Below are 22,952 nucleotides of genomic sequence, written 5' to 3'. Positions count from 1 at the left end.
TTAATTACAATTATTATTTAAAATGTGTAGAATTATTTTACATCATATAATGTTTGCAAATAATTATGGAATTATTATTACTATTATTTATAAGATTGTATAGTTATGAAGCTATACATTTTATTCATTTTATTAAATAAAATGACAAAATATTTAATTTCAACCTTTTCCAGAACTGATAACAAACAATTTAGAATTCCCTGATTCCTTTGTTTTTTTGTAATTACTGTTATATCGTTCTAACATTATTGTTATTACTCATATACTATCATATATTTCTTATTACTTTAAATTACTTTTCAGTTTTATATTTTCAGGTTTAATTTTAGTTTAAAGTTTACATTTCTTTATGTAATTTTGTTATGTGCTTTTTTCATTGTATTTTTTTTTTTTACACGGCTTTATTTCAGATTTAGTAATATTAGTATTTTATTTCAGATTTAGTAATATTAGTTAATGTTAAGTTACATTATTAGTTACATTATTTTGTAAATTACCTTATTTTTTAAATTAAATGAAGTTTGATTTCAATTCCGAAAAAAAATAAAATAAATAAATAAATACTAATATACACATACACACACACACACACACACACACATATACACATATTTTAGTAAACAACAATAAAATATTTCCTGGCTGAAACATTTAACGGTAACTTTTTATTCAATTATTAGATGCTTCTTTTAGTATTTGTTTTAAGCCATTTGGTTTACAAGGTCACAGGAAGTGTCCTCATGAACCATATATTCAAGAACACACACAGGATGTTACCTGGAATGACACGCATCCGATAGGGAGGTAGCGGCAATCTTCGAGCATGTTGAGGTACTCCGCCACAAGGGCGGCGCTATGCACCAGACAGTGTGCTGCCTCTGCGTGGTTCCCTCTCTCGGAGTGCTTCCCTGCCATGTTCTGCAGCCACGTGAGCCTCAGATCAGGAGAGTTCTGATAGCCCTTAGCTATCCTACACAGAGAAGAGCCATTTGAACATACAGCAGAGGTGCAGTGAATGTCCTTTGGTTTTCATGATAAAGCACTGACCTGTACATGAGGTCTATAAGCATCTCTGGGTCCTGCTGGTGCTCCTTCATCTTCACAGTGTCAGTGAGAATCATGTGGAGGTTGAAGACGAGATCCTGCACCTACAGACAAGACAGAAGAAAAGTGATTACGGTAATATCAATGATATGCTAGTTTTTGTTACTATTTTATTTTTATATTTTCTGTTTTCGCTTTCATTTGAAAGTTTTTAAAGCATTTGTTGCATTTAGTGTGGAAATGAGAAATGCTGCCTTGGCAAATAGCTGAAATAAGTTTTTTTTTTTTATTATTATATTTTACGTTATTTCAGTTTATTTAACAAATTTGTTTATGGTTTTAGTTGTTAATAATAACCTCAAAAAGTGATTGTACTTTAGCATAATTATTGGAAGATATAAAGTGTTCTCGTGCTAAAAAAAAATTCAAAAATCTATCCCTTCATGTATCCTTAAAGGGCACATTAATGAAGGGTGTTGGCTTTTCATCCACTGTGGGATTCAAACCAACAACCTTTTTAGCCACCAGCTCCGATCCAAGTGTTTGATACCTGCTCAGGGAAGGGGGAATCTCTGAGCTCCAGGTCATCCTCTGCATATGTGAGAATAGTTTTTAAAGAGCGTCGCAGATGCTCTTCATTGAACTTCGTTGAGGTTCCCACGAGTGAAGACAGAGACATGGTAACCTGCATCTTCACACGGGCGAAATTCTACAGGACAGGAGAAAAGACAGGACAGAGCTGATCATGTTTCTCCTCTGTATGTAGGGAAAGCTGAATCAAGGATAGCAGTTTAAAGTAACATTGTGCCTTACGTTGCCGATCTCAAAGTTCTGTCTCATGAGCAGGTAGAGGGAGGCGCTGGCGTGGCTGCGTACGGAGCTCACGCTGCTGCTGCAGTGACGCAGTAACCGCAAACACAGATCAGCACAGAGCTCAGTGTCCTCCTCAAACAGCATCTCTGGGAACTACAGAAACACACGTTCAAAGCATAGTGTCTTCTAAGTTTCCTTTGTGAACTACGTCTAATAATATATACACAAGGCTAACCTGAACAACAAGGGAAGGTCTTACAGTTTCAAGTTTGTTTTATTTAATAACAATGATTTTCAAAAAAATATACAAACAGCATGAAGAATTATGTATTTACATTCCTTAAGAAAATGTGACAGGTACAAGTCCGCAAAATCTCATTGTAACAATGAAAGAATATTGTCGGTGATTGCCAGGATGTTTGTTCTTGTGTCATTTGCTCCAGTGTGCACTACAATATCTTGCACTAACCATTGTATATATTAGCTTTTGTTGTTATTTTGTTATTTTTTATTTGTATCTATTTATGTTTGTCTATTGTGCCAAACCCTTGTGAGCTGCTAAACAGTCTTTCGTTGTCTCTGATCACAGGAATAAATTACGTTTTAAAATGTATTCAAACAGAGAACTGTTATTTTAAATTGTACTAATATTCAACCATATTTGCTGTATTTTTCATCGAATAAATGCAGCCTTGGTAAGCAAAAGAGACTTCATTAAAAAATGAATTGTAGTGTGCATGTGATAGAATTGAATGATTTTAAATAAGATGTTCAGTAATTAGCTCTGCTAGCAATAGACACAAACCTTGTAGACCAAAGCTCTTTGTGTGCTGAAGCAGTGCTGCAGGAAGAGGGCGCTCTGGTTTCCTGCCATACTGTGGAGGAGGACTCTCAGCACACCACCCAAAACACTCTCCTTCAGCTCTGACATCACCACCGTCTGATGCAAAAGCACGCACAAACACTTATGAACTATGTGAAAAAGATGCATGTCGTAACACATGGTATTTGTAGTAAATGCATTCAAATGAGTCACAAAGTCTGCTTTACTTTGACAATGATCTCCAGTGTGTCCAGGGCTATGAGAGCAGCTTCTGTCGCCAAGTTTCCATCCACTACCGCCTCCTGCTCCACCTCTGCCTTGGTTCTGCACAGAGACAGTGTTTACAGTAAGCTATTCATACACACACATACACACCACTGTATGTGTAGCCAGTGATTATGTGCTCCATTAAATCGACAGACAGCTAGAGCAACATCATTCAGAACATCATTCCAGTGAATGTGAACAGCAACAAAAAGATATTCAGTGAGAGAGGCGGCAAAAAGACACACTTGTCCACTCTGTCTGCGTTCTGTCTCCAGTGAGTGACGTTTTTCCTCCAGCGGACGTTCTCCTGACCTCCGTAAGGACTGCGCTCTGAGGAACGCACAGGAACAGAGGTGAATGACAAATTCAGTGCTTTGACATGTACTCGCACAGATATCAACAGAGCGTCTGTTGTACCTCTGCAGCGACGGACCATCTCCTGTCTTGCTCCGATGGTGCCCAGTATGGCCTCCTCCAGACGGGCCTTCATGTCCTGAGACTTCTTAAAGGTCAGGCTGTTTATCCTCTGCAGGGCTTTCTTCCCCTGAGAAGAGGCACAATGAACAGAATGATCAAAAACACGTCAATACAAAAATGCAATATATGAAGTAAAAATTCCTGAATGTGTCAGAGGAAATGGTGTAACATAAGAAATGATTTCCAAAATTACGGTTTCAAGTTATTTTTTGAATTTTTTGAAAGAGGTCATGTCATTTTTTAACCATATTTTTCCCCCCTTGGTCCTCATATACAATGTTAGTAAAGGTTTTGTACCAAAAATAATAACAATTTCCACCCTCTCTCTGGCCCTTGGAATTAAACAGGATGTTCAGCCAAACATAAGTTTTAAACTGGCATATCCTCAACACAGCCTTTTTGTAAATAATTACATTGTGGAAGATTTATAAAAAAAAAAAGAAAAAAAGAAAAGAAAAAAAAGAAAGCTAAATGCAATGATCCCAAACTGCAAGAACATGTTTTATATATTGCATTTTCAAGTTATAAAAAAATATTTATTAAACATTATTTATTTTTGTAATATATATATATATATATATATATATATATATATATATATATATATATATATATATATATATATATATATATATATATATATATATCATATATATATTATATATATATATATATATCATATATATATTGATTTTTTTTTTTATTATTGTTTTTTTTGTTTTTGATTTTGGGTTTGTTAGTTTAGATAATATTTTGTCCTAAAAATGTCTTTAAAAGATTTTCAATGTAAAATTCACTGATTTTCCAAGATTTTAAAAAGTGTTCGGAAGGATATGCATATGCTTTGGGAGACGATGCACAGCAACAGGTGCAACATGATGTTTGATTGACCTGCATTTTACTCTTATTGCTTGGTTGGTATTTAAGATAAAACAGGATCAGTCCTCCTAATCTCTTCACTACCTCACCATGACTGAATGGACTATGTTTCTAAATACCAAATAGTCATTACTGAGAAGGGCATGTTGATGTACCTTGTATTCGAAACAGGACAGACAGAGGTGAAGAAGATCAAGCAAGCGGTTGATCTGTGGCACAGACAGGTCTGAGACCCAGCGCTCCAACAGCCCAGCGTCTGCATTCTTCCACACCCACAGGAAACAAACCAGCAGCGTCCTGCTGCACTCGGCAGAGAGGGCGCTACACTGACGGCCCGCCTGACGAAGAAACAAACAAAAACACATTTACACTCACGCAGACAAAACACAACAAAGTCGACTGATCAGACATCACATCCGGCAGCCTGTTTGGAGCAGACATATACAGAAGATGTCCTTACACACCCATATGTATAATAAATACTTAGACACACAAGATCCTCATTTCCTCACCCACACACAAGCCATTAATATTCACTAATGAACAGGAAACATTAGACAAGAAACACTTTCAGAGCAAAGAGAACACAATAATTCCCAATAATAAAAGGTGGAGAGCAGTACTGCAACCAACAGAACAGAACGGAGTGAATATGAAGGGCTCCTCTAGTGGTGATATTAAGACACTGCAGCTGTGACCTGTGTCAGATGAATGTGAGGGAAAATTCCAGAAATCCATGAATTAACAAGTAATTCTATTTATGTTGTTTGCCTTTTCTATTTATACCACGAGAGCAACAGAATTGGAAAATCATGTGGAAACTTTATGTGCATAAATAAAGCTTATTTTCTGAAAAATAAGAAAAATTCTGTTTTTAAATTTGGGGCATTTAGATAAAAAAAAAAAAAAAAAAAAAGAATAAAGTACTGTTAAATTATTAGGGCATGTTGCAGGCCAGACTTGAACCTGCATTACCTGCATGAACACCAAGGCTCAATATGAATGGGTCATTGGCACTATGGAAGAAAAATAATGACAAATAGTTCTCAAATTTGGGGTCATTATTTTAATTTATTTATTTATTTTTTTGAAAGAAATTAATAGTTGTATTCAATAAGAACACATTAAACTGACAAAAATATTAAGCAGCACAACTGTTTTCAACATTGATTATAATAATAACTGTTTCTTGAGCAGCAAATCATTATATTAGAATGATTTCTGAAGGATCATGTGACACTGAAGACTGGAGTAATGATGCTGAAGATTCATCACAGGAATAAATTACATTTTTCAGAGTATTGTATTAAACTAGAACACAGTTATTTTAAATTGTGATAATATTTCACTCTATTTTTGATCAAACAAATGCAGCCATAAGAGACTTCTTTCAAAGGGTTAATCTAAACATACTGTACACTACTGTTCAAAAACTGTTAACACTTCACAACCTTCACTCATATTAATTATTAACAGTTCTTAACAGCGGTCAATAAGCAGGTACTCACCACGGACGGCAGAGTGAAGGGGTGGGCTTTGGAATGGGGGAGTGGTGAGCCAGCTATCGCCATGGCAACAGACTGGCTGATGGTGCCGTTGTCTGGGTCGCTATCATCGACGAGCGCCGAGGCGTGACGTACACGCTGTGGGGACGTGTCTGGGACACACAGAGGTGGAGAGATACAGATCTCGGTTGAAATGGGACTTTTGTTCAGTTTTTAATGACTGTGGAGCGCTGACCTTTAAAAGACTATTCAACTCATAAACAGAGTTTATATAAATAACCGCAGAGATAAGCAGTCTGCTCTATTGTGGGCGCTCGGCTCACAGGGTCTCACTAACCGGTGAAGTCGTGAAGCTGGGGCAGCGTCTCCATGACGATGGGGATGAGTGGCAGGTAGAGCTGGGCGATGTGCGAGCGGACCTGGGGGTCTGTGTAGCGGGGGTCCGCGTCGTGACTGCACAGCAGAGAATGCAGCGCACTAATGGCCTTCTTGTGTAGGAAGAACATGCTGAGAAAGAGGTGTGAGATGTGATTTGAGGTGTGGGAATATATGTATTTTTAAAGTCACATTTATAAAAGCCGTTCAAAAACAGTTCAAAGTTTTTCTGTGCTAATTTAAAGGGATAGTTCACCCAAAAATGAAAAACACTGCTTGATTTACTCACTCTCAAGCCATACTAGGTGTGTATGATTTTCGTCTTTCAGATGAGTACAATCAGAGTTATATTAAAAAAAATGTCTTTGCTCTTCCAAGCTTTATAATGGCAGTGAATGGGTGTCGAGATTTTGAAGCCCAATGAAGTGCATCCATCCATCATAAAAAGTGCTCCACACATTCACTTCAGAAGGCCTTTATAAACCCTCTGGAGTACTTTTAATGATGGATGGATGCACTTTATTTTGCGCCAAAATCTCAACCCCCATTCACTGCCTTTATAAAGCTTGGAAGAGCCAGGACAGTTTTTAATATAACTCCGACTGTATTCATCTGAAAGAAGAAAGTCATATTTTTCATTTAATTAATTTTCATTTTTTGGTGAGCTATCCATTTAAGGGTGAAATATGAAACTAAATGGCTTCAAACATGGTAAAATATGCCACTACTTCAAAAACTTTAAGAACTGTATCATTCATTTGTAATATTTTTTTCCATTCATTGATCACACACTGTTTACTTGGAAAATTGACAGACAAAAGTTGAAGAAATATTTCCTTCACTGAGAAATACCTGAAGGATAAATGTTATTGTTTTTATTCAATACCATTAATATATATATATTAAAGGAACACTCCACTTTTTTTTTTGAAAATACGCTCATTTTCCAACCCTAGAGTTAAACTGTTGAATTTACCGTTTTCGAATCCATTCAGCTGATCTCGGGGTCTGGCGGTAGCACTTTTAGCTTAGCATAGAGTAGATCATTGAATCTGGTTAGACCGTTAGCATCTTGCTCAAAAATGACCAAAGAGTTTCTATATTTTTCCTATTTAAAACTTGACTTTTCTGTAGTTACATCTTGTACTAATACCGATGGAAAATGAAAAGTTGCAATTTTCTAGGCTGCAATATTACGAGGCGCCTGAAAATAGTCCCAGCTAGGTAACTTCCAATAAGCCTATTTTCAGGCGTGCGTAATATCGTTGCGCCTGCTGCACCCATGGTACGACAGCAAAGTTCCTTGATTATTACGCCTGAATGAGAGTATAGTTCCTAGCCATATCGGCCTAGAAAATTGCAACTTTTCATTTTCCGTCTGTCTTAGTACACAATGTAACTACAGAAGAGTCAAGTTTTAAATAGAAAAAATATAGAAACTCGAAACTTGAATACATGATTCGAAAATGGTAAAACTCTGTTTAACTCTAGAGGAGTTGGACAATGAGCCTATTTTCAAAAAAAGTGGAGTGTTCCTTTAATATATAACATTTTAAACAAAGGACTGTTCTCATCATCAGCATATTTCCTGCATAAGGCTGGAACACACTAAACAGATTTTATTTGAACAGATTCAGAAACACTAGACACCACACATGTTGACTTTTGTAAATGAAAAATTGAGCCTCTTACACAAAACGACTCGCATAGACTAATACATGTTCTAAAATGGTCTCAAAATACCAAGCATGTTTGATATCCTCCAGCTGGCTGGAATCATAGTCTGAAGCTAAAAGTAAAAATCCTAGTCTGTGTTCATTACACACTACGTGATTTTTCTGGGAAATCTGTCAACTGCTCAAAATCTGCAGAATGACTTTCGACAACTAGCACTGACTCCAGATTCCAAATTGGGGCAAAAACATCAGGTAAAACTACAGTAATGTATTGCAGCCTTTAAATATGATATCGAAACTGGCATTGTGAACTATGATATTTCACCATTATTTGTACTGATTTCTTAAATTCTGGGAATTGTTACGAACACATTTGTTTAATTGTCAATATTAGAAATCAGTACTTTGACCATAAGATGAAAGAAATCAGCTACTGACATAAGCTGGGAATGTCTAGATGTGTCCCCCTAGTAAAATACTTAAGTGTGTGAGCGTAAGAGCATTTCTCACCCCTCTCCATCTGGCTCCAGGATGAGTGACAGCTCAGCCAACAGCAGACCAGAAAGAAAATGCTGCTGGCGGAACGGCACCGACAGTTCGAACATGCTGACCACACCCTGATCCTGAACATGACAGGAGAACGCTGAGCTCTATAAGAGAAGACACAGAAAATGCCTGCTTCAGCTCTGCCATAATAAAGTCAAGTGCAATTATTCCCTAAGAGGTTTCCACTGAGTGTGTCCAGCTTGATATAATGGGGCTGTATGGCAGACAGAAACATAACATCCATCATGACAGGATTTAAACTCTACAGTGAAAAGCACTCCAACGCACAATTACAAACAAATCAGGAAACTCTACAGCACTGACACTAGATTTCTGTGGAGCATGAGAATGTGGTCAGTGTATATAAACATTTGCAGAAGAGCACTCGGCCTAATCCACCCAAGAAAACATGAACATCCAGCTCTCGAGAGTGGAACAAAACAAATATGAAATTATCGCCAAATTCCACAAAACTGAACTAGTCAAGCTGAAGGATTAGAGTAAATCTGCCTATTTCTAATTAACAACCCTCACACATAATCACAGTCTGAGATGAAGAATTAAATGAATGTTCAGGGATAGATACAAGTCCAGCTCTATCAACAATCATTGTGGCATAATGTCAGTTACCACAGTAAATCATTGCAACTCGCCTCTCTTTTGTGCATCTTTTATTTAAAAAAAAAAGTAATCAAATCTGTGGCTACAATAATAATTTATAATCAATATATTATATCAACTTATTAATTAATTTATTAATAAAGTTTTTGTTAAAGTACTAATATTTACACTAATATTCTTCAAAAGTTTGGGGTCAGTAAGATTTTTTGCATTCAGCATTAAATTGGTCAAAAGTGACAGTAAAGATATATTTATAATGTTACACAAGGTTTGTATTTCAACTAAACGCAGTTCTTTTGAACTTTCTATTCTTTAAAGAATCCTGAAAAGTAGCTGTTTTCAGCGTTGATTAAAAATAAGAAATGTTTTTTGACCAGCTAATCAGGATGTGTATAGCTTTTTTTAAAATTTATTAATGTTTTGTATGATGATTATTAAGTAGTTTGTTTTCACTATTTTTTTTAATCATTGCAGCCTTTCTTGAGCATTTTATATGTAGCATATTATTCAAAAATATTTAAAAATCTTTTGAAACTTCTAAACTGTGGTGCATTATTCTGGAAAAAGTAAAAAAGCTAAATAGATAATCACATAATTTCCCTGCATGTCATTTCCCTTGTATTGATTGTGTGAATGTGGTCATGAAGGTCAAGTCAAACACAGAATCTGCACCCTTCACAGAAAGCCCTGCACATTTATGATTACAACAATTTCTGTTTTTGTAAAAAACAAAGCCAAAAGTCAAGCTATTTTTTGTGGTAGCTTGACTTGTACCTGAAACATTCATTTAAGAGTCACAGAAAGTGAGCTAGTATGAAAGACTGTGTTAGTCTGAGTGTGTGTACCTGAGAGGTGGTGGAGGATGTGGAGGGTGAGGGGGACGCGGGGGGACTGAGGGTGGCGCAGGGCAGGTTCAGGGTGACGTAGTGCTCGTGACTGCAGACGATCCGTATGAAGTCCATCCTCAGCGCTGTCAGAGAGCTGGGGTTCTGCGCTGTGTGGAGCTTATTATTAATCTGAAGACACAAATGCACCAAACTGTCATCTGTCACTAAAGTTTCTAGGGTGAATTCACAGCTGCACCTCACCTCTGCATGTGTCTTGTTCACTACACCAATTGCAATCCATGCAAACCAGGCACTATGTGCACTAGTGTGCTTTTAACAATTTATGCGTACAACGTCTAGTGATCATGGCAGCAGAAATTCATCAAATGATGATAAAACTACAGATAAGAGCATCATATATTCAGACCACCCTACTCAAACACACTGAAAGCATTTTAAAATGTGTGCTTCTGTGTTTGTGCACGTACCTGTTTATAATACGAGCGGATGAGGTTGAAAACAAAGCCTCTGTCCATGAGAGACAGCAGGTCATTGAGGAAAAAGGCCAAGCTGCTGTTTAACCTCTCCACTAGCTCGACATCCTGAAATGCACACAGATATTGGTTCAGACAAAGATAAGCATGCATCCTGTTGATTCATAAGAAGAGTAAACAGTCATTAACCACCATAGAGTCTCACACATCCCCTTATCTACATAAGGTCTGTGTTCCCCCAACAGTAAAAGGAGATCTGCCGCTCTTTTACCTTGTGATATCTGCTGGCTATGTCTGCACTGATGGCACACACTAAGGCAGCGATGTCGTCCACAAAGCGGTCGGGGAAGCGCTGGCGTCGGGGCAAGTCCAGGCGCGAGGACAGGAACAGATGATGGGACATGCTCTTCACCTGTTATCACACACAGAAAAATGAGTGATACCATCTCAAGCTTTGATTCTGCTTTAAAAACTCACCAAACAAAACCTGCATGTCTAGAAATTATTGAAATAATTCAGTCAAACTATATGTGGGACTATATTAAAGGGACCACTCACTCAAAAATAAAAATTCTACATTTTTTATTGACAAGATGGTAAAGTAAATGACAGCATTTTTATTATTTTGGTTAAACTAACCCTTTAATTAAAAACTAAAAGACAGTTAAAAGACTCAAAAATAGTCAGTTGTGCGCACATCATAACCAATTCTCGTTTTACTACTTTTTAAGCACAATTTAATAACTCATTCCTCTCGTTTTTAGTAAATTGTGCGCACAATATAATTTATTTGCTCTGATTTGGTTTAACTAAAACGTAGCCATGATTTAGTAAAACGAGGGAATAAATGATAATATCATGTGCATGATTTAGTAAAACAAGTTAAATAATTATGTAGTGTGAAAGATTTAAAATGTTTTCCTCAATGTCATGTGTGGGGCTCCGTTATATTCAGTAATCTTATCAATTTGACTGCACTAACTCTACTAGATGAGAACTGAATTGAGCTGGAAAATGGCACTAAACTTGCAACAAAGACACTGTTACTGAACTGAATGCACATTGACTTGAGCTGTATAATGGCACTATTGTCATCTGTGACACTGATATTGAACTAATGTAGAGCTGCTTTTTTATTTTTACAACATAAACACTTAATACCTGTTTTATTATTATGAAGCTGCTCTGAAACAATCTGTATCATATAAAGTGCTACAGAAATAAGTATGGCTTGACTTTAGGTATTGATGTACAGTACAGTAAATGTAAAAGGCTGGAGGCCTACTGACCATGAGCTGGAAGAAGAACCAGGCCTGCTGTAGAGACGCCTCTCTCACGGTACTGGTGCTCACCACCCACTGGAGAGCCAACTCTTCATGAAGTAACTGAACACAGAGAGCATTACAAAAATTAGTAAATTACGAAATATCCATACAGAACACAACCACACACAATGAAGGCAGAGTACTTTGAAATGGTAGTAATGTGTGTGCATGAACAAGATGAAGTGGCTCAATGAATGGGTGAGTACATAAATTTGCGAATGAAGGAACAAATGAATAGGAGAGTGCACAGGGAAGTAAATGAGTATGTGCTCTACCTTCTTGGCGATCTGCCTGGAGGGAGGACAGAGAATGGAGGCAGTCTCGATGAAGGCAGACATGCGATTACTGGCCCGCTCACTGGCCTGTCGACCAGTGGGTGAACACAGAGCAATGGTGGTGGTGAAGATGATGATGACAATGAAGAATGGAAGACAGAAAGATAAGAAGAAAAAAAAAAAGAGGGAAGAGGGATAAGACAATGCCTGGAACACATACCAACCCAGATCCTTTAACGAATTTAAAATAATGAAACGTAATCCATGCTATGTTAGGGATAATGTACAGTCAGCCGGTCATCAATGCAAAATAAACCCTGACATCGTGATTGAGGTCTTGTATAATCCTTAAAGGGTTTATTTTGTGGATACTAGGGGTGCACGATAAATATCGGCCGATAATTAATGCGTATCTCGTCAGTAAAGCCAGTTCTCTAATCAGTGTTAAATACCATCAGGTGCGTGATTGCACAAAGAGCAGCGGTTACTACAGAGCCGTTGTTAACTGACAAGCTGCGCAAATCCAGGTTCATTATCAGCGAGAACCGGCTTTACTGATGAGATGCGAATTAATTATCGGCCGATATTTATCACGCACCCCTAGTGGTAACCTGACTTATTACATGGCTATGCACCAAATAAATTAAATAATGTAAGGGAGGATCTAATCATATTTATGTGACATTGTAGTAGTTAATTGCATTGGGTGAAACATTGCATATGTAACCTAGATTTTGTTGCTCCATCACTGCAAGAGGCATATAATATTGTTGGTATTGTTGGTAACTAGACTTCTACCAAGTTTCTCCTCACTGACAGGCAGGAGAAGTACAGGACGCGAAGGCAAGAGAGATGAGTTGGTTGATGAAAAGGAGGAGGCATGAACGCAATTTTCTACACAAATGCTCACACATCCTCAGACATAGATGAACATACATAAAAATAAAGCCAAATGGACAGCAGCAGAAGAGCTGGCAGAAGATTACCGAGCATGATTACAAAAGTAATACCAGAGTGAAGGCAATAAGAGGATACAGGATGACATGGTGTAGGACTGGAATATGGACTTAGCATTTTAGCATATAAAAGTTGAGAATGAGGGGAATTAGGGTGTAGGGGACAGTAAAATAAATTTGGGTAGAGTTTGGGACACTAACAAGTCATGTTGGGTTAAGGGTTTGAGACAGTGACAAGTAAAGACAGGGTTAAGGGTTTGAGAGTAACATGCATGTTAGGGTTAATTAAGACAGTATCAAGTAATGAAGGGGTTAACAGTATGAGACTATTGTTTGAGACTTGAGTAACTATGCTTGAGTAAAAGGTTTGAGACAGCAAGAAGTAATGTTAGAGTTGAAGGTTTAAGACAGTGATAAAGAATGCTATAGTTAAAAGTTTGAGACAGTAATAAGTAATGTAAATGTTAACGTGTTCAGACAGTATTAAGTTATGATAATGTTAAAAGTTTAAAATATTAATAAGTAATGTAAGTGTTAAGGGTTTGTAACAAGTTATGTCAGGGTTAAATGAGAACGTAACAAGTAATGTCAAGCCCAATTTATACTTCTGCGTCGAACCTACACTGGAGGCTATGTGTAGTACGCGTAGCCTGACGCGCACCTCTCCAAAAATCTAACAGCTAGAACCCCTCCCTCCATATCTACTTGAGGCTAGAGGCTACGGCGTAGGTCTGACGCAGAAGTATAAATCAGCCTTTAGGGTTAAAGGTTAAGGACAGTGATTAGGAATGTTACTGTTAAAACTTTAAAATAGTAACAAGTAATGTTAGGGTTAAAGGTTTGATAGAAACACAATGTTAGGGTTAAAGGTTTGAGATAGTAACAAGCTGCATTGAGACTTAGACCGTAACAGGTCATGATAGGTTGTATGTTTTCAGAGAATAAAAGGTTATATTAGGTTGTAGAGATTGAGGTGGTACAAAAAATGTTATGGCTAAAAGTTTATGTGGAGTAAAAAGGTCTGAGGCAGCTACAGGTGATATTCGGGTGTATGGCAGTAGGGAGGGACATTAGGGTGTAGGCTTGATTGGCACCTGCTTGAGCTCACAGCTGGAGTTGGGGTTCCGACGGAGCACAGCCCTTGAGCCCCCTGGAGCGTAAGCAGAGTTTACCCAAGAATGTGAGCGGTCTATCCCCTGCTCATCCACCGACGACACAAACACACACCACAGTGCAACACAGGGGAGGCAGAACAGACACATACAGGTGCCACAGGGAGGGGACGAAGTGCAGGAACAAAAATTAATTTAGAGGAGGGTGGGGGACAATCAAGGCACAGTGGAGGGGAGGAACAGCAGTACCACAGCAAAAACATCACAATTATTAGCAGAGCAATCAACAGCTAGCACAGGACACATCTCACAGTCAATCCCTGAGCCTGTAGTTCCAACACAAGACAGTACGAGAAAAACTATTTAACAACTTTGATGAATCCGCTAATCTGTTATTTTCTCAATGCAACATTTTTCAGCATTTATTTCTTTCATAGAATTGTCACGGATTAGTTAATCCAATTTGTTTTAAAATAACTTTACTATTAGGTTTTATTTTATTGATTAGTTTCTCCACAGTTCACCAACAAAAGAGAAAACAGAAACTGACTGTTTAAAAGACAACAACAATAACAGCAGCTATCACTTAAAGTGCTTATTTTAATACACAGCTCCTTTTAGCTGCATAGACAAGGTAGAAATAATACAGGACAGTGTGGCCACACTGCAGTAACAACCAATCAGAAGTCAGAGGAAGAGCCGCCCACCTTGCTGCCGATGATTCTCTGCACCTCCTCGTCAGGGGTGGCTGGTGTTGAGGCCAGGTCAGGGTTGGAGTTACTAAGGCTCTTGGAGCGGGACAAGAGCAGGCTGCTGGGTCTTGCCGTCGCCCTAGAGAGCGTGGCATACTGGATGGGGAGATCATACGATGCAGCTCCCACTGAAGAAGGAAGTGGGACGCACTCAGTGCATGAACTTAAATAAGCATTCTGCTCTTGAGATCCAATAAGAGCGAGTATAAATGTGAGTAAAGCATTTCCCACAATACATGAACACTGAGCCCCAGAGAAATTAATCAGCACAGTTTAAAAGTTAAATAACGTTTACAGTTTTAGCAATGGTTCAATAACTCTACGGTACACAAAAGGGAATTTTTAAGACTTCAAGTTCACCCAAAATGAACATTTCGTCATCATTTAGTCACCTCCAAATTATTCTAAACCTTGATTATTTTATTTTTTTCCTTGAAAGATGTATTGCATTTTGTATCTCTCAAATCTCACACCCAAAAATGATGATTATTTTGTTATTTATTAATCAATATTTTGTTTTTAATTCTCTAAGACCTTTGTTCATCTTCGGAACACAAACTAAGATATTTTTGATGAAATCCGAGAACTTTCTGACCCTCCATAGACAGCAACACAACTGACACGTTCAAGGCCAAGAAATGCAGTAAGGAATATGTGAAATAGTCCATGTGACATCAGTAAATGAGAATATTTTTTTGTGTAAACAAAAATAAAGGCTTTATTCAACAATTTCTTGAATGTGGTAGTTGTGTTGCTCTTTAAGAAGGGTCATCAAAAATATAGTCATTTGTGTTCTGAAGATGAACGAAGATCTTAGGGGTTTGGAACAACATGAGAGTGAATAATTACTGACAGAATTTTTATTTTTGGGTGAACTATCCCTTTATCACTGAGTTGTGTTTCTCACTCACCAGCAGGGGGAGGTAAAGGCTCTGTTGTGGGCAGGTGGAAGCAGTAGTGGATATAGGAGGACAGCAGATTGTTGCGGCCATGATGGTCCTGGTTTCCCTCCAGGTTCTTATGGATCTGGTTTACCAGCAGGGCCATGGCTTCAAAAGCAGCACGGCCAAGATTGACTGGATTAGGAGGAAAGAGAGGAAATGGATTACACAAGGAAATACGATGTGTAACAATAATATTAGAGACCAAATCCAGTGTTGCTAACCGATCTGTCCTGCTATGACAGGAGGGTGTACGATTAGCAATATGAGCTTGCTCATCAGTTGATGCAGGAAGCGCACACAAGTGTCCAGCAGTGCCCCTTTCAGAGCCGCCATGCTGGCCTTCAGCTCCGCCTCCACGTTTGCCTCAGTGATTATAACATCCTTCAGCCGGAAAGGGAAGGAGTACTCCTCCAGGACATACGCAAGTGTGAAGAACTTATCCAGGTGTGGATCCTACACACATTAAGTGAGACATGTATGTGAATACACTTGTGTAGAAATGTGTTCAATCAATGTTTTTTTTTTTCACTACCTGTGTGTGAACTGAGGAGGCTGCTTTGACCTCTACATTAAAGACTCCTTTGTGGTTGTCCACCCATTTCATCCCTGGTAGCTGTACCTGGAACACACATAGGCCACAACATATTCTCAGCTCATGTGCACATTCCTCCTCAGATATCACAGACAAGTAGATGTAAACTGTAGCTTTAGACTAACTAGACTATCTCTGTTGAACAGCAGTTTTCTGTTGTGCCTGTGCCCATGGCTGAACTGATTATGCTACAGCATGAATCTATGAATCCTACCAAGGGTTAGACTTGGCTCATAAATTATTGATTATATAATGTGACACTTGCTCAGTAGGCCAAAGTGAATTACTAAAAGGAAGACTCATGAATATTAAATGGGACATTTGACTGAAAGCCCCAAGAGTGTCATAAAGCATAGCCTTTGTCATGGTAAAATTCATAATCTCTTCTCAAATGTTGAGTTGTTACTTGCAATACTACTTGTCATTTGCAAAAAAATTGGCATAATTTTGTGTTTTATGATGGACTTGGTATAGGGGAGACCAGGGGCTGAATTTCTCATAAAAAAGCTAGAGTTATGACACACTTCTCTCTAAAGCATGGAGTGAAGTAATTTTACCTCATAGGATATAAAAAATAGTTTTAAGATAAATTATTTTGATGGCAAATATTTTTATTCAATGTTGATGACTTTGAATTAAACTAATATGTGTTTTTATCTTGGTTTTATTTTCCACAATTTGGAATATGTCTAAATATAGTTTAAAACCAGATTTGCCAGTTTTTGTAATTGGTTAAAAAAAAAGACTTATTAATTAAATATAATAATAATAATAATAATAATAATAATAATAATAATAATAATAAATATAATAATAATAATAATAATAATAATAATAATAATATTTAATTATAATAATAACAACATTATTATAAATGTTATTCATTATAATAACATTTATAATAATATTGTTTTTCAATAATGATATTTGGCAGTAGCAAATAAAATATAATAACTGTAAAAAATTATTAAAATGTCAAGTGCTTTAAAAACGTGCCAAGAGTCAACAAGTGTATAATACTTCTTGAAAGTTCCTATTATATAAATATATGGCAGGTAGTAGTAGCAGTCTGTGAATTATGAAGATAAAATTATGAAAAAAACAAAACAAAAAAAATAATATTATTGTTGTTGCCTGTTTTATGTTCTTTTTTTGTCTTTTTTTTTCACACATATTCTCTCAAACACAACCACTAAGCATCACAAACATCCAGTTCAGGATGAGTGTCTTACGTCAGGAGTGAGGACGGAGTAGCTGGGTGGAGGTTTCTCCACAGAGACGGGCAGACTGAAGGAGCCGGTGCGCAGGCGGCCGTGCTGCATGAGGGGGATCCACTGCAAAAAACAACAGGAACTATGATAACCCTGCACAGTCTACATGCAGTTCATAAACATTAATGTGCTATATATGGCCTACAATCACATGACACTACAACTTCAAAAGTGTCATCAGCAGAATCAGGGGAGGTGCTACTGAACCCCAGCAGGTAAAGAGTGCGTGGGAGGTGACGTATAAGGACGCTCCAGGGGTCTCTGAGGGGGGGACAGGGTCACATGGAGGTGAGCGTTTCATCAGGTAGCCTGGAGCACTTCTCAAGCGCTGCTGGAGTGTGACTGTCAGGAGACAGATAGAGAGGAAGAGGAGAAGAGAGGGGTCCTTCTCTCACCGTGTAGCCCACCGGCGTCTCCAAGGGGGTATTCTGCTTGGGCTGGCAGCTGATGTGATAGAAGGTGAAGAGCAGGTGGTGGTTGTCGGTGAGGTTGGCGGGAATCTTCATCTTTACCTCCTCGTAGAACTCTGGGGACCTGCAGAGATGGGGAGAGGAGACTGAAAAAGGCTGTAGTGGTTTTCAACTAGGGGCCGGGACCCACTCGAGAGCCTCAGCAAACTTCCAAGGTGGCCACTGGATAACTTTAAATTATTTAAATATTTTTTTATTTTTAAAATATAATAAAGTTTAAATTATTAGTTTGTTTTAATATAATAATAATAATAATAATAATAATAATAAGTAAATTGTTATTTTTACTATAATAAATAGTGCTGTCAAAATTAACATGTTAACGCGGGAGTTATGACATTTATTATAATGGGTTTATGTGAAGATTGTTTTAAATTCACTTAAATTAAAAGTTGTTATTTTTTAAAGTCAAATTAATGTTAAATTTGAGGGCTCTCAATTATACTGTAATGCTGAATAGCTAAAGTCAATGGTTAAATATTAGGGAAAAAAAGCAGTTTTTTAGAGACATCAGTAGTATTGGTATCAGTGATACTCGCCTTCAGCCATAAAAACAAGATGCCATTAAACAAATACTAAAAATATACTGTCTTTATGTTGCTTCTACATTTATTTGAAGATTGAATGTGAAATTATTGGAATATAAAAGTATATTTAAAAACTGTAATGATAGGTGGGATAAATCATGATTAACTGTGAATAATTTCAGATAAAATGTGCGATTAATTAATTTTCTTTAATCAATTGACAGCACTAATAATAAAACAAACTTAATTAATATGCTAAAAAAAGTGAAAAAATCTAAAATAATTTTCTCCCCTCAATAACTTTTGTTTTTAGTGAAGAACATACAGTTGATTTGTTTGGATGTCATCAGTTTGGATTCACAAAATGAATTATACAAAATTATATACATTTAATATTTTTGCGAGCAAAAGTTTAGAATAATTCAGATTTTTTTCATATTGTTGAATTAAATCTCTTATGCTCACCAATGCTGAATTTATTTACCAAAATACATTAAAAACAGTACAATAGTGAAATATTATTACTATTTAATTACTTTTCTGTGAAGGCAAAGCTGTATTCAGCAACAATTACTCTAGTCTTCAGTGCCACATTATCCTTCAGAAATCATTTTAATGTCAAACAATTGTCTTGTTCATTAACACCCTTGGTCAGCATAACAGATTTTCAAAAACTAATTAAAAAAAACAGTATTATTCTATCTCTTTCTTGCTCTCTCTGTATATATATATATATATATATATATATATATATATATATATATATATATATATATATATATATATATATATATATATATATATATATATATATAATATATATATATATATAAAATGTTAATATTATACTACATGTGGAGCTTTTGGATATTGTATTGCACAGTGGGAGGCCCTCTGCATCAAGAAGAACCACTGCTGTATGGAAATGTAATATAATTCTAGACATGTATAAAATGAATAAGAAGTGTTGTTTCTGTAATGAACAGTGAATGAGACAAAGGTTTGTACTTGTTATGGTAGATCACTGGGGTGTACGCCTCCTCGTAAAACTCTGCACAGCTTGACTTTCCAAAGATGACCTGTTCAGGGGGTGGAAATCACATTGCACTGGTGAATAACAGCTTAACGGCTCCACTAGATGACACTGTGGAGTTACATTTCAGCCATGATGTTGCCCTCGCTAATCATAACACTGCGGATGGATTTCCTAATTATCACAAAATGAATTTAGCCTCTAATGTACCTGCACTGCATATGTCCTCACTTGAGTCCTAAATAAATTACAGATGTTTCAAAGTGAGCAACTGGTGTGTGAATGTAGCGCTAACACTATTAGTGAGTTTCTAAAATCCGTGATTAGATTAACAAAATGTATAAGGTTCTGCGAGTTCACTGAAATCTCTGAAATTTCCCAGAGCGCTTCTTAATAGATCTGAATACTGAGTTTGGTTCGAGTGACTAATGCAACGTGTGTGCTTAGCTGAAGCTAAAATACTGTGACATGGATCGATGTGTTTTAGGGAGGCGCTGTCATATTCTTGGCACAGATCCGGAGAGCTTTATTGTGCACAATTAAGTTTATCCAAGCGATGAGATCATTGTATCAGATGTACTTACATAATCCCAAATGCTTTTTGTCTTTTTATAAGAATACGCTTTGACAGTATGACTAGAGCCGGGTGCGGGTGTGATCGGTGACTCACAGGCATGGCCTGGCTGGGATCCTCTCCTGCCATGAACTGCACCTTCACTGCAATGTTCCTCACTGAGCCCTGCCGGCTACTGAAGTTGACACTCTGAGGGTAAACGTACAACAGGTTCCTGAGGGGGAGAGAGAAGGAAACAGATGGAATAAATGAACCCTTTTCTATCAAACCAGTGATGTTTTAGGAGCAGCCTGTAGATTATGTAAACTGTCAAGTTGAGAGCTATTATGTGCACTACCATTTAAAGTTTCAAAAGACTACGAGACTCATACTTTCATGTAACTTATGTTCTTTTATTTTCAGTCCACTTATCTCGATTTCTTGGTTATATACAGTTTGCTTCCTTCTGTCAACACAGCGGTGCACACAGTGGTGCTCTCTCAAGCATGGCCTTTATTTCTAAGGACAACAGACAGAGTCTACCGAATCACTAAAATGAGTTTCTCGAGAAAGGTGCTTCCATGTAGCGATTTCTGAAACCAAATTTTGACTTCAGCAATGCAAGCGCGCTCGATTTAGCAACTGGAAAAGACACTGCATTGCGGCTGCCACACTTCCTTGTGCAGCACAACCATTTTCAACTATACTGAGATGATGAGAAAGGTTTCTTAAGTAACAAATAAGCACAACAGAATGATTTCTTTAGGATTTACTGAAATAGTTTTTTTTTTTTCTCCAGCAAATAGGACTGATGTAGACAGACAGGCTTTGTAATACAAACTTATTTATATAAGTCAATCAAACAGCAATGATTATTAATTTGCAAAAATTGCAAAAAAGTTTGTAATTATTTTTAATCAATTAAACTCTACCTGGGGTAAGAGATTCATCAGATTCTTTCCAAATGTCTTAGTGATTAAATAAAAAAAAAAGGTTAAAGAAAAACGTGCTGCACCATGGTATAATAGCAATACCCATTCTCCCAAGAAAGAAACTTGTAATCTTGAATGCAAATGGAGAAAAACTAACTTGGAAGTTTTTAGAATTGTGTGGAAAAACAGTATGTACAGCTATAGACAGGCTCTAAAAGCTGCCAGGGCTGAGCATATCCACAAACTCGAACTAGAAAATAACCAAAACAATCCAAGGTTTTTATGTAGCACAGTGGCTAGATTAACAAATAACCAGACGCCACCCGATCTAAATATTCCCTCACAGATTAGTAGTGATGACTTTCTGAATTTCTTCACTGATAAAATAGATAGCATCAGAAATACAATAACAATTGAAGAATCAACAGCGTCTAGTACTTCATTCATTGCACCCAAAGAAAAACCGCAGTGCTTTACAACTATAGGACAGGAAGATCCAAATAAACTTATCACTGCATCTAAACCAACAACATGTTTATTAGATCCTGTAACCACTAAATTACTGAAAGAGTTGTAACCTGTAGCAGAAGAACCGCTTCTCAATATTAACTCGTCGTTATCTCAAGGTCACAATCAACAACCATTCAAGCTGGCGGTTATTAAGCCTCTTACTAAGAAACCAGAACTAGATCCTAGTGAACTGTCAAATTACAGACCCATTTCAAATCTTCCATTTATGTCTAAAACTCTTGAAAAAGTTGTGTCTGCTCAATTGTGCTCCTTGCTGCAAAAAAGAGATCTCTATGAAGAATTTCAGTCAGGTTTCAGGCTCCATCATAGCACAGAAACTGCACTTGTTAAAATTACAAATGACTTGCTTCTTGCGTCAGACCAAGGCTGCATTTCATTGCTAGTTTTATTTGACCTTTGTGCAGTGTTCAACATTATAGAGCATGACATACTCGTAGTATCGATCAATTACAAAACTATACAGGTATTCAAGGGCAGGCTTTAAGATGGTTTAGATCCTACCTTTCCGATCGCTATTACTTTGTCTATTTAAATGAGGAATCATCTCAATTAAATCCAGTAGGATAGAGTGCCACAAGGATCTGCCCTAGGCCCTCTGCTATTTTCAATATTCATGTTGCCCCTTGGTAATATTATTAGAAAATACAGGATTAGTTTCTATTTTTATGCTGATGATACTCAACTATATATTTCAACAAGACCAGATGAAACTTCTAAATTATCTACGCTAACAGAGTGTGTTAAAAATGTAAAAGATTGGATGACCAATAATTTTCTCCTATTAAATTCGGATAAGGCCAAGATATTACTTATTGGCCCAAAAAACAGTACGCAGGATCTAGTAGATTACAATATGCATCTAGACCGATGTACTGTTACTTCCTCTACAGTCAAAAATGCTCTTAATGGTTTAGCTCCTGCGTATCTAACTAGTCTTCTATCACGCTCCCTAAGGTCACAAAACTCTGGACTCTTGGTAGTTCCTAGGATAGCAAAGTCCACTAAAGGAGGTAGAGCTTTCTCATATTTGGCTCCCAAACTCTGCCTTCCTGATAACGTTCGGGGTTCAGACATACTCTCTCGGTTTAAATCTAGATTAAAGACACATCTGTTTAGCCAAGGATTCACATAATCTATTTCATAACCTTGTACTTCAGTTACATCTGATCAAATGTACATTTTCATTCTTTTGCTTGGGTTGAACACAATTTTTTGCTTATTTGGAACAGGAGCTACGCTAATTTTTCTTTATTACCTTCTCTGTTTCTGCCACGGGATTGGCATCCCATGGTAACTAGGAATTACACAAGCTCTTGATCCAGCCCTTACAAA

General features: G+C 37.1%; 1 protein-coding gene across 6 annotated transcripts in view; it reads right to left on the bottom strand.

Annotated features, from left to right (window-relative positions):
• LOC109056252 (dedicator of cytokinesis protein 7-like) overlaps positions 1-22,952 on the bottom strand; it is a 50,242-nt gene that overhangs the window by 7,124 nt on the left and 20,166 nt on the right. For 2 of the 6 annotated variants that reach the window (XM_042719686.1, XM_042719687.1), the window contains exons 15-39: positions 20,275-20,392; positions 19,580-19,650; positions 17,970-18,108; positions 17,536-17,637; positions 16,244-16,330; positions 15,933-16,164; positions 15,679-15,843; positions 14,723-14,895; positions 13,998-14,099; positions 11,948-12,034; positions 11,637-11,732; positions 10,619-10,759; positions 10,342-10,455; positions 9,872-10,042; positions 8,370-8,509; positions 6,146-6,315; positions 5,812-5,960; positions 4,459-4,641; positions 3,193-3,491; positions 2,908-3,004; positions 2,663-2,797; positions 1,858-2,010; positions 1,595-1,753; positions 1,048-1,148; positions 778-970 (exon numbers count right to left, since the gene is read on the bottom strand). In XM_042719686.1, coding sequence (XP_042575620.1) covers positions 778-970; positions 1,048-1,148; positions 1,595-1,753; positions 1,858-2,010; positions 2,663-2,797; positions 2,908-3,004; positions 3,193-3,491; positions 4,459-4,641; positions 5,812-5,960; positions 6,146-6,315; positions 8,370-8,509; positions 9,872-10,042; positions 10,342-10,455; positions 10,619-10,759; positions 11,637-11,732; positions 11,948-12,034; positions 13,998-14,099; positions 14,723-14,895; positions 15,679-15,843; positions 15,933-16,164; positions 16,244-16,330; positions 17,536-17,637; positions 17,970-18,108; positions 19,580-19,650; positions 20,275-20,392 — 3,577 coding nt within the window. The remainder of the gene's footprint in view (positions 1-777; positions 971-1,047; positions 1,149-1,594; positions 1,754-1,857; positions 2,011-2,662; positions 2,798-2,907; positions 3,005-3,192; positions 3,492-4,458; positions 4,642-5,811; positions 5,961-6,145; positions 6,316-8,369; positions 8,510-9,871; positions 10,043-10,341; positions 10,456-10,618; positions 10,760-11,636; positions 11,733-11,947; positions 12,035-13,997; positions 14,100-14,722; positions 14,896-15,678; positions 15,844-15,932; positions 16,165-16,243; positions 16,331-17,535; positions 17,638-17,969; positions 18,109-19,579; positions 19,651-20,274; positions 20,393-22,952) is intronic. The other 4 variants (XM_042719688.1, XM_042719691.1, XM_042719692.1 and 1 more) reach the window with 4 other exon arrangements.

The sequence above is a fragment of the Cyprinus carpio genome, chromosome B3, assembly GCF_018340385.1.
Source record: "Cyprinus carpio isolate SPL01 chromosome B3, ASM1834038v1, whole genome shotgun sequence".
Lineage (NCBI taxonomy): Eukaryota > Metazoa > Chordata > Actinopteri > Cypriniformes > Cyprinidae > Cyprinus > Cyprinus carpio.
The sequence above is the reverse complement of the archived record's forward strand: the minus strand, read 5'-3'. Positions and strand labels throughout refer to the sequence as shown.